General features: G+C 49.9%; 1 protein-coding gene across 1 annotated transcript in view; it reads left to right on the forward strand.

Moving 5' to 3' along the window:
* The window catches only part of PARP1 (poly(ADP-ribose) polymerase 1), a 52909-nt gene that overhangs the window by 21650 nt on the left and 14448 nt on the right, over positions 1–16811 (forward strand). The window contains exons 3-13 of the mRNA XM_070602661.1: positions 588–703; positions 2037–2251; positions 4028–4127; positions 6014–6130; positions 6849–7025; positions 9424–9571; positions 11049–11189; positions 11909–12151; positions 12432–12500; positions 12717–12849; positions 14870–15065. Of these exons, the coding sequence (XP_070458762.1) occupies positions 588–703; positions 2037–2251; positions 4028–4127; positions 6014–6130; positions 6849–7025; positions 9424–9571; positions 11049–11189; positions 11909–12151; positions 12432–12500; positions 12717–12849; positions 14870–15065 (1655 nt within the window). The remainder of the gene's footprint in view (positions 1–587; positions 704–2036; positions 2252–4027; positions 4128–6013; positions 6131–6848; positions 7026–9423; positions 9572–11048; positions 11190–11908; positions 12152–12431; positions 12501–12716; positions 12850–14869; positions 15066–16811) is intronic.

The following is a 16811-nucleotide window of genomic DNA, read 5'->3' on the forward strand; positions in this document are numbered from 1 at the left end:
TCGGAGTTTATTTATTATAAGAAAAGAATCTAGTTTTCCTCCCAGATACTTGGCCTCTTGTTCCCAAGACTCTTGACTGAATGATTCAGCCTTTCCTCACTGATGAGAAATGCCAGCTTTACTGTGTATTTAATTCTTACATATGCTTGTGTCTGTTTCTGTATCAAGATACTCCCTGTAATTCAGTGTTTAACTTTGATATGTAAATGTATAATGGAAATTAGAAGGCGGAGTTAGAGTTTAGTATGGCTCAAGGCTTTCCTGGGAGGCACTTGGTAAGTACTTTCCAAAGTGAGGGAGGGGCTCCAGAGGAAATGCAGAGAAGGTGGGAGGTGAGGCGGCCACCAGCTAGCATGCTGCTGTTTCTGAGAGCCTGTCAGAGAGAGGGCTTTATTTTACTGTCATTAAAGAAGCTCTCTTAACCCACCACGGTGGTTAGGAACAGGTGTGAAGGAGATGAACCAAGTGTGGTCGCCCAAAACACAAGGTCGTCCTAGCAGAAGAGCCCGGGCTGGGGGGGACAAGGACAGGACTCTGGAGCGACACTGAGGCTGTCGAGATGAGCATTGCTGTGTTTGATTCTTAAGGCAAAGGCCAAGGTGGGTCTGGCAGCAAGGCGGAGAAGACGCTGGGCGACTTTGCGGCTGAGTACGCCAAGTCCAACAGGAGCACGTGCAAGGGCTGCATGGAGAAGATAGAAAAGGTGAGAGCTTGGGAGTTCTGACCCCTGGCTTTCTGGACTTCTCGCGGTGGGTGTCATTGGGTATCTCGAGAGAAAAGAAAAATCAGGGGCTCTAGGTGCTAACTCAACACCCGTGGTTAAAAATACAGTGAAGATCTTAGTAGAGACGGGAGGTGACAATGACCTTTCTTCTAGACAGGTCTGGCCCTGATTACTCACGGTCCAGGCCTTGTGTATGTGCTATGTCCCTCTTAGGGGACCTGAGAGAATCTGGAAGCATATACACGGGGGGTCTCTTCTGGACTCAGCTGTGGCTGGGGGAAGGCTATTGGTCTGACTTGTGGTGGGATTAAGTTTAAGGAGTGGGTGTGTTCCCAGCTGTGAGCCCCCAGGTTTCTTCTGTTGAGTCAGGAACTTCATTATCCAGCCTTTCCTACTGATTATAGTCCTTGAACATCTGTGGGATGCAGATGGAAGGGTAAGCCTGTGCCCTCCAGCCTTGTCACCCTTCTCATCTCACGTAACCTTCTAACTGATTAGTTTAAGGCATCGATTGAAGATTTCTACCTCCTCCAAGTATTGTACGGGAAATCAAGGTGAGCCGCCAGGTGTCTCCAAAGGAAAAACATGAAATTGCTAGATCTTCTCCAGCTACCGTCAGCCCCCAAAAATTTGAGGTGAAAGCTAGGGTTCTGAGGGGATTGCCAGAAGCTGTGTGCTGTTGAGTGTGGCTTGGCCTGAAGGCGATAGTTAGTGTCGGCGCCCCTTGGGCTGAGTTTTCCAGATCTGGGGCTCACAGGAATGACCACTCGTCTGTGGGCCTGGAAATTGTCAGCCTGGGCAGGATGGCAGGACCAGGTTCTAGCTTAGGGGCTTTTTACCGCTTCTTTGGCGGTCTTCATAGGTTAAGAGACTGGAGTCTAGGGGGTAGAGGGGATTGCAGAAAATCCCTGTGGAGTTGGGGGCCTGCAGTGTGGCACCCAGCTGCTGTTGTAGGCCCCAGCTCCGCCTGGCGTGCTGTAGTAGGAGGTGTTCTTATCCCTGCTCCAGGTCAGCAGAACCTCTCGGGGAAATGTTACTGCTTCCTCACCTGCCCAGGCAGGTGGGTATATGCATGTAGCTGATTGGAATTGACCCCATTTTAAATGGGGGTGCTGAGGCCTGAGGATAACATACAACCCTTGTTGGCATAAAAGAGCCAAAACCTCCCAGCTGCCCTCACGTTGCCCTTGGCCTGGACCTGAGGCCCCTCGCTGGCTGGAGCACCAGCTGGCTCCTGTTGCCCCCTGGGCCCCTGATGTTTCACCATCCTTCCTTCTCTGTCTCCCGGTACCACATGTGGTTTTTCCTGCAGGGCCAGATGCGCCTGTCCAAGAAGATGCTGGACCCAGAGAAGCCCCAGCTGGGCATGATCGACCGCTGGTACCACCCAAACTGCTTCGTGAAGAACCGGGAGGAGCTGGGGTTCCGGCCTGAGTACAGCGCGAGCCAGCTCAAGGGCTTCAGCCTCCTGTCTCCGGAGGATAAAGAAGCCCTGAAGAAGCAGCTCCCGGGAGTCAAGACTGAAGGGTGCGTGGGGGGCCGTGGGAGGCACCATCATGGCTCAGTGACAGGCTTGTTGGAGGCCCGAGACCCCACAGATTGCACACCACTCCTGTGTTTGCCCGTGCTGACCGTCAGAAAGCCAGGGGATGTGGACTGGGTGACGGTGGCCACACAGCTCTGCCCTCCCCCAGCTGTGGGAGTGGAGGACAGTGGGGAAGGGCTGGAGGGAACTCCAGTGTCCCTTCCTGCAGCTCCTGGGGTCTGTGCCCCCTTCCACCTCTGATCCCCAGGGACAGGCAGAACGAGCGGGGCCGACTTGCCCACGATAGCCTTTCAGACATTGAGAGACACTCCTGCCCTGTCTGTGTAGTCCCCTTGCCTAGGAAAGCCACCAGGTTTCCTCTGACCCCTTTGTGACACGCTGTCACATCCCCACGGCATCCTCGTGTGTGAGTGTGTCCCTTTGTGTCTGGGTCTCTCTGAGAACAGTGCTGAGAGCATCGTGACTACTGTTAGGGGCAGGGGGCAAGGGGGCCCTGGCCATCGATAGGAATTTCCTTGCTTTAGAGTTCAGGATGGTACGGGTTCCATATGGTCTTAACAGTTAGGATGGCACGACCTGTGAGTAACTCTCTTGAGTCCGTGGACACTTACTCTTTCCTGTTTTCCTTCTGCTGGTCGCTCGGCCCCAGTCTATGGTTGCTTGGTCACCAGCACACCCAAGGCCTCGTGGTAGGGCTGTGGTGTGCACCCTGCTCTTGAGACAGTGACTGTGGGGCGTGTTAGGATCAGGGTGACCCTGACCCCCCTCACGCAGCCTTCAGGCTTTATTTCAGTTCCTAACACACAAGTTCCTTGCACAGCACTTGTGGTTCTAGAACGTGTAAGAAAACTAGAAAATCGGGCCCATGGATTAAAAAGTTCTCAGGGCATCACAGCACGTGATGTAGGTGTGGGAACACGTGCGCTCACGTTTATGCCACGACAACAGCCTGAACTGACTGTGCACTTTTGGCGTGCCAGGCACTATGCCAAGCACTGTGTGTGGGATGTTTTATTTAACCATCACCACAGTCCTGTAAGGTAGATGGTATTCTTTCTCCTGTTTTATCGATGAGGAAGAATTCAAGGGTTTGAATCTCAGGTCTGTGTGACAGCCAAAATTGGGTCTTAACCACCATGGCTGTCCTGCCCTGTCTTTATTGGCTCCTGATGACCCTCAGTGCGCTCCCTCAAGTCAGGCAAGATGCTGCTGAACTTGGTCGGCCGTGTTGCAGACTGTTGACAGTGCCTGGACCATCAGTTCTTCATTGGGCTCTAACTAGCAGCGCAGCTCAACCTGTGAGAACAGACTCTTGGCCGTAGAGGCCAAGCCGTTTGGCTTGAAGAGCTCGGCTCCTGGCAGTGTGCTTTGTCTTCCTGCCATCCAGCCCCTCAGCTATGAGCTTATCTCTAGCACAGTCCCTCCCAGAACCTTCCGGGCCGTCTCGTTGTTACCAAGAGGTACGTGGGGTCTTTGACATCAGATGGGGCCTGAGCCCTGAATCCTGTACTGGGCTGTTCCAAGGCCCTGGAGCAACTTCTAACCCTGCTCCTTGGCAGCAGAGTGTCTTCTGAAGTCAGTTGTAAATCCTGCGTGAGCAGACAGCGAGCTCCTGGGAGCACTGAGAGAAAAGCGGGTGTGAGCAGGACCTGGCAGAGAGGAGTTCAGTGACGTTCAGATGCTGTGACACCCAAGTCACTGGGTTTCAGAGTTTTAGTGGCTCTGTTTCTTTCTCTTATTTCCTGTGTCTCTTTCAGAAAGAGAAAAGGCGATGAGGTGGATGGAGTAGACGAAGTGGCCAAGAAGAAATCTAAGAAAGAGAAGGACAAGGACAGTAAGCTGGAAAAGGCCCTCAAGGTGAGTTCTGAGCTGTCTCCTCTCACTGCTCTATCTCCATTCTCTTCCTCATTCTAAGAAGAAAGTTCAAGGAGGTGCGTGCGTCCCACTCACTAAGACCTTTAAGAATTCCCAAGTTGATAGTTGTTTTAAGTAGCATGGCTTTTTCCCCATATTTTCTTCCCTCTTCCAAAAGAAACAGTTCTTTCTTGAAGGAGGATCCACATTAGGCTCTAGGTGCCAGACCAGCGGCCATGCTCCGGCGGGAGCTAAGCCATCCGTTCCCACTCGGCAGCCTCCCCCTCAGGTGGTAGGCTCGTACTTCGGCCACACGAAACGTCCCTCTGCACCCTGCACCTGTGGGGTCGCTTGCAAACTTTGGAAACTGATTATTAAATTCAAGGAAGCCAGAGGTTCTTACAATAGACAAATGGCTTGAAGAGGCAAAGTTATTCCGTGATTTTTTTAAATGAAGATCTCTTTTTAGGAAAAAAGGAGTAGAATGCCTATAGTCAAAGAGGAGAAAACCACCATGAAATCAGTCCTCATTGCCCAGCGAGTCATCACTGTATTGGTTATACGTGCATTGAAGCAGATTAAAAATTATTAATCAGAAAATGCTGGATGTTTGGGAAACCCAGGGAGAACAGTCAGTCTCTTCTTGGGAACGTGGTTTCCATGAGCCATCTGCCCAGTTTTTTGCCAGCGGTGAAAAAATTGGAAGCGATTTCTGATCTGGTTCCAGTTGCTTGATAAGAATCACAAATTTGGTGTGATTGTCCTTCAGTAAAAAAAAAAAAAAAAAAATGTGTCTGCTGTGCACCAGATCTGGCTGCAGGGGAGCTGTGGTGCTGTTTTGCGTTTGGGTTTGGTGTTCTCTGTCTCCAGTGTTGTCAGAGGTAAAGTCAGCAAATTGAAAGGCTCCCACAGCATGCCCACCCTAGTGCGTCTCTTCCCCCTGGCTTCCCATCCTTGGTCACGTGGGTGAAGTAGTTCTGCTTCTTTCTTTTAAACTTGTGCTTTCAGACTTTTTCCTTGTGCCCCCTTGTCTCCATAACTGGTGGCCCAGCACACGGTGCTACAGGGAGGGGGGGGTGACTGAGAGCCCTCACAGTGAAGCTGGGAAAGAGGCATGAGTGTGTGGGGGGCAGCTTTGTCAGTTAAAATCCTCCTCACTTGGTGCTGATAGAGACCCGTGGGTCCGGAGGGCTGGCATTTTCATCTGTGTTTTGCAGAGCTGGGCTCCGAGGCCAGGTCACCACCCTGGAGAGGGAGGGCGCTCACCCTGGCCCCAGCTCTAACCCCAGGAGGCTGGTGCCTCCCTCAGCAAAGTGTTGTGAGAGTAAATGGCATGACGTGAAAAGGTCACCTGAAGACTAGGCTCTGCATAAACGTTACCTTAGAGATTTACAGCTCCCTTTGCAGAAGAGCTTCAGTCAGTTCTGCGTGATACTGAGTGTCGTCCACTCCTCAGGAGATGAGCAGTGTTTGGGAGTTGTGCCCCTTGATTTCAGGCTAGTGGAGAACAGCCGCGCCCCACCTCCCTTAGGGCCGGACATGGGGCCGGATGGACCTGGTGCTTCCAGGCTCCTTCCTGCGTCTCCTGGTGTTTGTTACTGAGGGATGGCTTCCAGGGACCCTGGTGGCCCAGCTCCAGCCTTACTGTTCCCCTGCATGGTCTCCTCCCCATCTTCCACGGTGTTCTCCAAGTGGCCACATGCCATTGATATCTGCAGGAGGGTGGTGGGGCATACACTTCCCTGTTGATAAGACCAGCTTAGTGGGAGCAGCTCAGCTAACCCGCAAGGACGTGGTGGGAGGCTGAGCAAAGCGGACTGGAGTCTTCTCCGGTTGGGTTTCTTCCTTTGAAAAGAGCTGGTGTCTCAGCTGCTGGGTCTCATCCATAGGCCCAGAATGACCTGATCTGGAACATCAAGGACGAGCTAAAGAAAGCGTGTTCAACCAACGACCTGAAAGAGCTGCTCATCTTCAACAAGCAGCAAGTGCCATCCGGGGAGTCAGCGGTGAGCTGCCTTTGTGTTAAGTGAGACGCGTGCGGCAGCCAGCTCGTGGTGGCGGGACTGTCCTAACGGAGTGTGGGAACCCTTCCGATTGCACAGCTGCTGGTTTTAATCGGCAGGGGTGAAAACTCAATGTTCATGTTGCATGGTCATCACCATCATGGTCACCATTTCCCAGGGACAGGACCGGACAGGCTCTCACGGGCCCTTCCAGACGTCCTCCATGTGTTAACCCTGGGTTTAGAGTTTTGGTGAGGACTGAGATGGGCTCTCTATTTGCCGTGGGTGTCCATGCCACATACTTCGGCCCGAGGAATTCTCTTCCGCCTTCTTCCCGAACTGCCCGAGGGCTGCGAGGGAGTAGAGACCCCTCGTGGGAGGTAGGGTGCTGGCATCCTGCCCCTTCCTCCTGCGTTGCTCTGTAGGAGAGGTTGCACTGCTCCTTGTGCAGAAACAGTGGATCCTCCGGACTTTGCTTTTATCTCCAAGTCACTGGAGAAGGGGGAGCTGCAGGGACACCACTCATGGAAGTACGGTCTCTCAGAGTACAAACATCCAAGCCCCAGCTGTAAACCAGCTGCCCCGGGATGTCAGAGGCCTTGGGGTGAGGTCTCTGCGTTTATAGTGAGCGAAGGCTGTGCAGATTCTTCGTCCCATGTTGGTAAACGTCCCTCTCTGTAACAGCTCCTTTCCCCTCTGACTGACTCTTCACTGGCTTCAGATCTTGGACCGCGTGGCTGATGGCATGGTGTTTGGTGCCCTCCTTCCTTGCGAGGAATGCTCAGGCCAGCTGGTCTTCAAGAGCGATGCGTATTACTGCACTGGGGACGTCACTGCCTGGACCAAGTGTATGGTCAAGACACAGACACCCAACCGGAAGGACTGGGTCACCCCAAAGGTAAGGGGTCATGGTGAAGGACATCCTGGGATCTTAGCAAAAAACATCGTCCCACCTTCTGGGCTTGTCCACACTCCAGGTCACCATGGCTGCAGCGCAGTGTTCCTCAGACTCCCGTCCTCAGCATCAGAATATAAAGTTACAATGTTGGGCCCGTGCATTTGCAGACTACACCACTGGAGACCACAGCTCTCCTAACTGGAGCACAGGTCTGTCCAGTTGGTGTGAAATCCCCTTGCCTGCAAAAACCATGGGCTATTTTTATTTGTTTGCTAAGTGCCTGCTCTGTGCCAGGCACTGTTCTAGGCACAAGGGACATAATGGGGAATAAACGGATGATAATTCCTGTCTTTATAACAGGAGAGTTTTTCTTAAGGATATTTCCTCATCTTAGTGCCAGACTGGTAGGTGGGCCCAGAGTTCATGTATCTCCTGTTGATCTCGGTCTTTTTCCCTTTTTTAATGGAACTACCTATTAAATTCTCAGAATTCAATGGGGGACCCTCATTTGGAGCCGTGCTGGTGGCAGCTGACTGCTGAGTCCGCCGGCGCCCTCAGACTCAGCCCAGCTGGCGCCTGGTGTAAGCGGGCGTTGCAGTCGGCTGCTCACTGGGATTTGGGGTTTGATCTCCATCCAGTTACCCCCGTGCTTACTCCTGGGGGTTAAACATTTGGAACAGTGGCCTGTAGGAAGCACTCAGTAACTGCTGCGTAAGTGCCACTTGGCACCACTTGCTCAGCAGCGTCTGGAATGGAACGTTTTTCCGCTGGCCTTCTTGCCCTGGCTTGTGTGTCTCTTCCTGCCTCTGTTCACTATGATCATCACACTCCCTGCTCCCTCCCAGGCCTTCTCTCTGTGTGAATGATCGCCCTGGAACAGATCTGAACTTGTCAGTTCCCCCACCCTTAAAATCTTCCCGTGAGTCCCCATCTCCTACAGAAACGTTTTCCCAGTTTTTATGAGTGTGCAAATGTTTCACACCCATTTGTGGATCTGTCTGCCTTTTTACTATCTTTAAGAAAATAGTAAGATGATAAGTAATATGGACTGTTTTGTGTTTTATGTATCAGTTGCACAGTATCTATCTATTTTTTTAAGGGTTATTTTAAAAGGGTATCTGCACGTGCAAGACATTTTTTCAGGTCAACAGCATGCTTGCTGCCAGTGCGAGTTCATGGATTCACAGACCCCCTGTAGTGACTGCTGCCCCCAGGGTTGTGGCCCCCAAAATTGAAGTCAGCTCCTTAGCTTGAATCCCCCCAAAACGCTCTAAGAGCTGGCTCTGTCGGCCTTCTGCAGCCCCTCTGCCACCCTTTTTCTCATAGACCACTCATAGCACCTCTGCACGCGCATGCACGCACACCCACACTCCGCCCCCCATCTAATTTTTTACAGTCTCAGCAGTAGGGAGCTAACTACTAGGGTTCCCAGCACACCACGATATGTCAGTCACATGCCTTTGCTTCCATGGCCCCCTGCTTTTTCGGCTCCTAGCCAACTCAGCAGGTCGCTCCCTCCGAGGAGCCCTCCCAGCCTTCTCAGCCTTGCATCACCCTGGCATCTCTCTGGTGTAGACTTGGTCCTGTGTTCAAGTTTGCCTTCATATATCTGACTCTCGGTCAAGACCGAGCTGCTTTCTCAAGGGCAGAACCTGTCTGTCCAACCTCACTGTGATATGTGGCATGTCGGATGCTCAGCGTATGTTGGAAACAATCTGTCGCTTCTTTATCCAGCGGGCATTCACTGGATGTGGGTGGAACAGGGGCAGGCTCTTTCTTGATTGGATGAAGACTTAGCATAGAACCCATGGTACTCCTGAACTGCATGTATTTGACATGTGTTGGGAGACGCTTAGAGCGAGGCCCCTTGTAATCACCTGGGGTGAGATGGACTGTGCTGGCAGTAGATGTGAATAGAACACTGCCTGTTGCTGGGCTGTCTGCATCCCTGTTCCCTTCTAGGGAGGGAAGAGAATTACCCTCTTTCCTCTCAGGTGGTAATCTCTCTCCCAGAGTGTGCAGTCTTGGCTTTTGGTCACAGGAGGGACATGTGACCCCAGAGAGGCCTGTTGACTCTAGGCGGGAACGACTCGAGAATGAGGCCTGGAGGCCGTGGTCGGGTTCCAGCAGTGGTTGAGAACCAGATTGTCAACTGATCTTTTTTTAAAAAGGAAAATATTTTTCTCTTAAAGCATCTGCAGTCCCAGCTGTATTTTAAGTGTAGATCCTCTAGAAGTAAGTACTTCACCAACAGTAATACTATATTTCATATTAGAAACTTGACATTTTCCTATTTATGTTAATCTTGATTAATCTGGATAAGCCAAATCCTCTTTGCTCTATTGGGTGGTTCTTTCAAGGGAGAACTGATTTCTTAACTAAAACTGGATTTCTTTAGGAATTCCGAGAAATCTCTTACCTCAAGAAACTGAAGATCAAAAAGCAGGACCGGATATTCCCCCCAGAGACCAGCGCCCCAGCGGCAGCAGCACCCCCGCCCTCCGCGGTCTCAGCACCCGCCACTGTGAACGCCTCTGCTCTGCCAGGTACAGCTGCAGGGCTGGCTGCAGGCGGCGTGGGCTGGGGCCCTGATCTTGCGGGGAAGAGGGTGTCCTTCTGGATTCTCTGTCTGTGGATCTGATGGGGAAGCCCTGCCCTGCTTCTCCCCTCCGGCAGCAGGAGGAGGAGGTCTGGGAGGGGGGCCCCTAAGAAAGCCAGGTAGGCAGCCTTGCCTGGAGTGGCGTTCAGAATATCCTGCCCGACTTTGCACCACGGAGCATCTTTCCAGGTCTTGCTCCCCTGCTTCCAGGCAGCCCTGTACCCATCAGTCATCCTCATCCTGCTGTGTTGCCTGGGTCTCTGTTGCATACCAGCGGAGACCTGCTGTGTGTGTTGTCAGCACAAGGAGTTACTGATCCGTAGTGGTGGGAAATGCTCCATGCCAACGAAGACAGGTCAGTTTGTGTTTTTCTGGCAGGAGAAACCCACCGCTTTGTTTACTCAGACACATGGAATAGGCTAATGGTTAGGGCCACAGTTTGACGGGTGGAGGACGAAGGTCTGTCCCTGAACGTGAGACCGTTAGTGACCTCCTTCTGTACCCCGGAGAGGGACGTGTGGATGTTCGTCCTGAGTCCACTCCGCTGCTTGCATCCTGGGTCCACAGGCACATGTCGCGGGCCGGGCGGGGTCAGCCCCTGCTCTGGGGATCCCTCCTGCTTTCCCCTCACTTACGATTCACACAAACTGAGTGACTTTGTTCCCCATGCAGACCTCTGCCCGTTTCAGTGAAAGTCTGTCGGGGTCCCCAGTTGTTTGCTCTCACTTGGAGGGTGTCTCCCTACAGCATATCTTGTTCCAGAAAAGTGTAACCAGCACAACATTCCCATTTGCCACAAACAAAGGCACAGCCTCTCCCGGGGCTTCCTGCCCTGTGGTCAGGGCTGGACACCTACAATGCAATGCCAGGGTCCTTTCTGCCCGGCATCAGTTGTCTCAGCTCAGTGTGACCATGCTGACCCAAGCTTTGAGTGGCTGACGAGTCTGGTTTTTTAATACGGGGTTCATCAATAAGTATTCCATAAGAACTGCCGTTTATTTTTAGCTGTAAAGAGGGAGCAGAGTAATAGTAGGAATTGGGAGTTCTTGTGCCCACCCCTTGTTGTCCCATCGCACTGCCCAGCCTCCTGGTCCCCTCTGCCCAAATGCAGCCTCCCTAGTCTGCCTGTGGAGCAGTCCCAGGAGCCCCCGTCTACCCCGGATCACGGGTGGCAAGGCTGGCCTGTGGGTCGAGCAGCGTGATTGCGGGGTTTCTGCCCCACCTGGTCCTGTCTGTGCCGAGGGATGAGCACAGGTTCTCAGGGGCAGTTTCCTGTCCTCTGCTTTCCTGCTTGCCCCTTACATCTGTCTTCAGAGACTTTTCCCTCAGGAGAAGCTGGTCGGAGCGGGGTGCTGAGGCTGTCCAGGGGCCCTGCAGCCTTCCTGGGGAGCCGCCCTGCCTGATGGTCCTGTCTTTCATCCCAGACAAGCCGTTATCCAACATGAAGATCCTGACTCTTGGGAAGCTCTCCCGGAACAAGGATGAAGTGAAGGCCATGATCGAGAAACTGGGGGGAAAGTTGACAGGCACAACCAGCAAGGCCTCCCTGTGCATCAGTACCCAAAGTGAGTTTAATCTTGTTTGTAAGACAGAGAGAGTGCTGTGTCTCTCACGATTGTGATGAGGATGCAGTGAGGTGAAGTGCTGAGCACGGTGTCTGACACACAGAGGGCACTCAAGCAAATCTGTCTCTTATCAGCATCATCCTTGAGGTTCTTAGGAAGGGAAGCCAGCTTGTACTTGGCATCGCTGCTCCATGTTGTGTGTGTTCACACGTGTCTTCTGTTTCCAGCTAAGGCTGTAGCTGACTGTTCTCACACCTAGCACTGATCCATGAGATGGTGGTAGGTTTGCTGCCAAAATAGAAGTTCACAGCTTAAGTTTGTTTGGAAAATGCAGAGTTAAAGGAAGGTAAACAGGTTTCTTTGCAGGCTGATCATGCTGACGGCCGTGTGAGTCTCCGAGACCAGACAGATCGTATACGGCATTTCCCGTGTGAATTTGGCTTCAGGGTCCTTTTTCTGTGGAATGCCTAGTGACATCTCATTCCATGGAATGGTTTGGAGAAGGTGGCACTAACTCACACCTTAGAGAAGGGGGAATGTGGCTGATATGAAACGGCTGTTGAGTTAAGCCCATGCGCACTAGATTTGGAGGGAAAGGAAAGCTGTGTGTGATGAGGTTTGGAAGTACTCAGTAAATATGATGCTAGTAATTTGAGCTTTAGGTTTAGTTTTAAACTTATTGTTTAGTTTTGGTTTTTTTTTCCTTTTGATTTGAACAGAGGAGGTGGAAAAGATGAATAAAAAGATGGAGGAAGTGAAAGAGGCCAACCTCCGCGTTGTGTCTGAGGATTTCCTGCAGGACGTCTCCACCTCCACCAAGAGCCTTCAGGAGTTGCTCTCAGCCCACATCTTGTCCCCCTGGGGGGCCGAGGTGAAAGCGGAGCCTGTGGAAGTAGCGGCCCCAAGAGGGAAGTCAGGGGCAGCGCTCCCCAAGAAGAGCAAGGGCCCTGTCAAGGAGGAAGGTGAGGCCCCACCCGGAGGGCCAGACCCAGGGGTGCCAGTGGCCCCATTCTGCTATGGGTCGTGGGCCTATCCCAGGCTAGCTGGGTCTCTGCCCTTGTGGAGCCTTGCCCTTTGTGCACCTGAAAGGGGCTCTTGAATGCTGCCGCGAACAACTCTCTGAATTCGTTTTCCCCGGCCCAGGATGGTGGGTGCAGATGCAAGAGAAACAGCTCACTTGCCTTGCGTCTACCTTCCCCTTAACTCTAATTTAATGTTTTTGTTTCTCCATTCCCTTCCAAGGAAGCAACAAATCTGAAAAGAGAATGAAATTAACCCTTAAAGGAGGAGCAGCTGTCGATCCTGATTCTGGTGAGCAGAGCGGACTGTGCTCACCAAGTTCGTTAGGAGACCGGGTGGGAGGGAGCCTCCCCAGTCCTGGGAGTGCACGCCTCCTGTGGGGAACCTCCCGAAGGTGGTGGTCACACATCCAGGCAGTTGTGGGCCCCGCTCCTGGGGACCCCCTTCTCCCTGGGCGCCCTGGCCCCTCTGTGGGGGAGAAAACTGTAGGAGCTTTTTCTGCAACAGGTCTGGAACATTCTGCACACGTCCTGGAGAAGGGTGGGAAGGTCTTCAGTGCCACCCTCGGCCTGGTGGACATCGTGAAAGGAACCAACTCCTATTACAAGCTGCAGCTGCTGGAGGATGACAAAGAAAGCAGGTGCGTCCTGGGGGCAGGAGAGTGTCTGCAAGGCGTGCTGGTTCATGCAGTGCTGTCAGCCTCATGAGACCGGTACCTGGCGAATTCAGTCTCCTCCCAGCAAACACGGGGTCCACGCCTTTAATGAGAGAGGGAAGAAGCCATCCCCCCAGACAGCCTTGCTCTCCTGCGTCCCGTCCTGCCCTCCTCACAGGATGCCATGTCTCGTCTTCTCCCACCTTTCTTTTCTTGTAGCCACTAGAAGAATCTAGATTTTCTGATACCTTTACCTGTGTTTTAAAACTTCTGAAGCAAATAGTTTAGCAGGAACTAAACGTTACTCTTTAATGTTACTTCAAACACCCCAGTTACTAAAGATGTTTGAGTTTGCTTTTTTTATTATTATTATAAATATGGTGCACTAGGCCAGGGCTCTTTCTGGGATGCTGAGGGGCTGGGCGGGCTTCTCCCATCCACACCCTTCAGGCAGGGTCGTCTTCACCTCAGAGCTGATGGTCCCTCAGTACAGCCAGCGTGGCCTGGGAGCTGTGGAGCTGGAAAGGTGTGTGGAAGGAGCTCTTACTAAATTCTGATGGTGAAAAAACATTTGGAAAAAGTTATTGTCATATGTTAAACTGGACCATTTCTTTTTAGCAAATGAAAACAATGTACCTGTTAGAACTCCAGGAGATCCCAAAAGCTTTACTAGTTGAAAGGCAAACCCCCGTGAAAATGGTAACCCTAGTCAGTGCTGCCTCAGTTCGGAAGCACTAATGGCCCGTCTTCAGCTTTTCACCAGACTTTGCATGTAAAAGGTGGACATCAGAATTGACTGTAAAAGAGTACAGAGTATCTGGTTGGCTACTTGAAGTTTGTGAAAAAATAAACCCTATATCATTTAGTTTATTACCTAGGCTTGTCAGAGATTTCAAATTCAAAAAATGGTTTTTTACTTGTAAAACATACGTCCTAAAAGCTAGATGTACATTGTAGGACAAGAGAAGGAATACAGTTTTTGTAGAAATATACAGGGGACCTTAAACTGTTAAATGACAGGCAGTGAGAATGAAATTGTCCACCACCAGCAACAGAGACTCTAATGGGGAATGTGGGTGTGTACGGTCTTCTGGTGGCTTAGATTTATTGTTTTTTAGAGTGAAAGGGTAGTGTGGGCTGTTAGGATCAGAAAATTTTTTCAGGCTAGGTCAGCATGGCGTCTTACAAACATTTCCATGGAAGGAAACCCAGCAGAGAAGGAATTTATATGCCTCTGGGCAGCAACCCAGAAAACCAGCAGGAAGCCCCAAATTTTCTTTGAACTCTGGTTTTATCTTAAAAATGCATACAAATCTTGTGTTTGGGTTTCTGGTATATCTGTACTTACTAGATGGAAAATTTAACTTATGCATTACGTTACTTCCACTGAGAAAAATTAATGCACCCTAAGTTAGGCACCTAGGGTACCATACCTGTGAATGTGCCTAGACTGAGATGGAAACTAAAAATGATAGCCTGGGTCTGTAGGCTGACCCTGTGTGCCGCTGTCCACCCCTGCAGTTTCATCACGTCTCGGCCTCTGATCTGAGCCAAAAGTTCGTCATTATTTTTAGGGTATATCATTAATGGTTGCATTACCTTGAACATGTGATTTCCAGACGATACTTGGTGTTATTTCTTTGGGGAGAGGAATTGGACGTTTCTATGTAAAAGGCCTAGAGGCCCCAGGATTGGCTCCTCAAGCGTGGCTGCCAGATCCAAGCTTAACCTGTTCTTTGTTACTCTTTATAGTGCCTTTGCCAATATGATTTGAAAGGGCGTTCTTTAATTATTTTAAACTTACTGTAACCCTCAGTTTAGAAGTAAAATAAAGTTCCTAATTGTCATATGGGTTCCTTTTGTTTCTCGGTGTCAGTCACCATCATTTTTGGGTGTTTGTAGTTCTTTCGTGCCCAAGTGCAAAGGCAGGGAAGGGAAATTCATCCTGACCTGTGACCAGCTGACCCGCAAATTCGTAGCTGATGCTCTACCTCTCCCCCCACAGGTACTGGATATTCAGGTCCTGGGGCCGTGTGGGCACAGTGATTGGTAGTAACAAGCGGGAGCAGATGCCGTCCAAGGAGGATGCCATTGAGCACTTTATGAAATTATACGAAGAGAAAACTGGGAATGCCTGGCACTCCAAAAACTTCACAAAGTATCCCAAAAAGTTCTACCCTCTGGAGATTGACTACGGCCAGGTAAGCACTTCCTGTTCTTAGCCCATCTAGTTCTAAGAAAAGGAAGGGAGACCATGTTTACAAAACACGCTGTGGATCACATGGTGTCACTGGTGAATGCTACCAAATGTGTAAAGAATTAATACCAGTCCTTAAACACTTCCCAAGTCATTATATGAGACCAGTATTACCCCGATACCAAAGCCAGACAGAGACATCACAAGAAAACCAAAGACCAATATTTCTATGAATATAGATGCAAAATCTTCAACAAAATACTAACGAACTGAATCAAGCAACATCTAAAGATTCATATACTGTGACCGAGTAGGATTTATCCCAGGAATGCAAGGTTGGTGCAACATCAAAATCAAGCAGTGTCGTATAGCGTGTGAGTAGAATAAAGGACAAAAGTCACATGGGCATCCTAGTAGACACAGAAAAGGCATTTAATACAATCTAGCACCCTCCATGAATAAAATCCACACCATGAAATATGAGACTTTTTTTTTTTTAAAGATCGACACCTGAGCTAACATCTGCTGCCAATCTTTTTTTTTCTTCTCCCTGAAGCCTCCCATACATAGTTGTATATTCTTGTTGTTGGTCCTTCTGGTTCTGCTATGCAGGATGCCGCCTCAGCATGGCTTCATGAGTGGTGCCATGTCTGCATCCAGGATCTCAACCAGCGAAAACCCAGACTGCCAAAGCAGAGCGTGCAAACTTAACTGCTCAGCCACAGGGCTGGCCCCAAAGTATGAGAGCTTGATGAGAATAATTTTAGCATTTTTAAGACCATCAAAGAGGGGAAGGCTTTGAAGTTCTCTCTAAACAGAACTGGGAGTAACACATGGATTTCAGATAGGGCTTCTTATCTGAACCTGTGTTTCATCATGGATCGTGTGACCTGGTTTATCATCAAGATAGAATTATAGTGACTTGACATGCTCTGCCAGGTCACCGGTTTTGGGGGGTGGGGTCTATTTTGAGGTATAATTGACATTTAACATTGTATTAGTTTCATGTGTACAACATAATGATTTGATATTTATATATATTGCGAAATGATCACAAGTCTAGCTAACATCCATCACCATACATAGTTATAAAATTTCTTTTCTTGTGATAACTTTTAAGATCTCCTCTCTTAGCAACTTTCAAATATGCAGTGCAGAATTAACTGTAGTCACCATGCTGTACATCACAGCCCTCTGGCTTATTATTTACTTTTTAAATTTTACTTTACTATTATTTTTTTATTTTACTTTACTATTATTTTTTAATTACTTAATATTTAATTATTATTTTACTGTATGGTTTTTACTTTACTATTATTACCATTATATACTTATTATTACCAACTTCCAGTTGGTGCCTTTTGACCACCTTCACCTGTTTTGCCCACCCCTCGCCTCTGGCAACCACTAGTCTGTCTCTGTGTGAATGAGCTCCTGGGTTTGTTTTTTGAGGCCGGGAGGGAAGTTGAACTGCATGTAAGTGAGATTGCACGGTATTTTTCTTCCTCTGCCTTTTCTCACTTAGCATAATGCCCTCAGGGTCCATCCATTTTGTTGCAAATGGCAGGATCTCCTTCTTTTTTATGGCTGAATAATAATCTGTTCTCCGTATTTTCCACATTTTCTTTATCCATCTAGGGGTGCTTAGGTTGTTTCCATGTCTTGGCTGTTATAAATAATGCTGCTATGAACGTGGGGGTGCAGATATCAAGATAGTGATTTTGTTTCCATTGGATAAATACCCACGAGT

The sequence above is a fragment of the Equus przewalskii genome, chromosome 31 (assembly GCF_037783145.1).
Source record: "Equus przewalskii isolate Varuska chromosome 31, EquPr2, whole genome shotgun sequence".
In the NCBI taxonomy this organism is placed as follows: domain Eukaryota; kingdom Metazoa; phylum Chordata; class Mammalia; order Perissodactyla; family Equidae; genus Equus; species Equus przewalskii.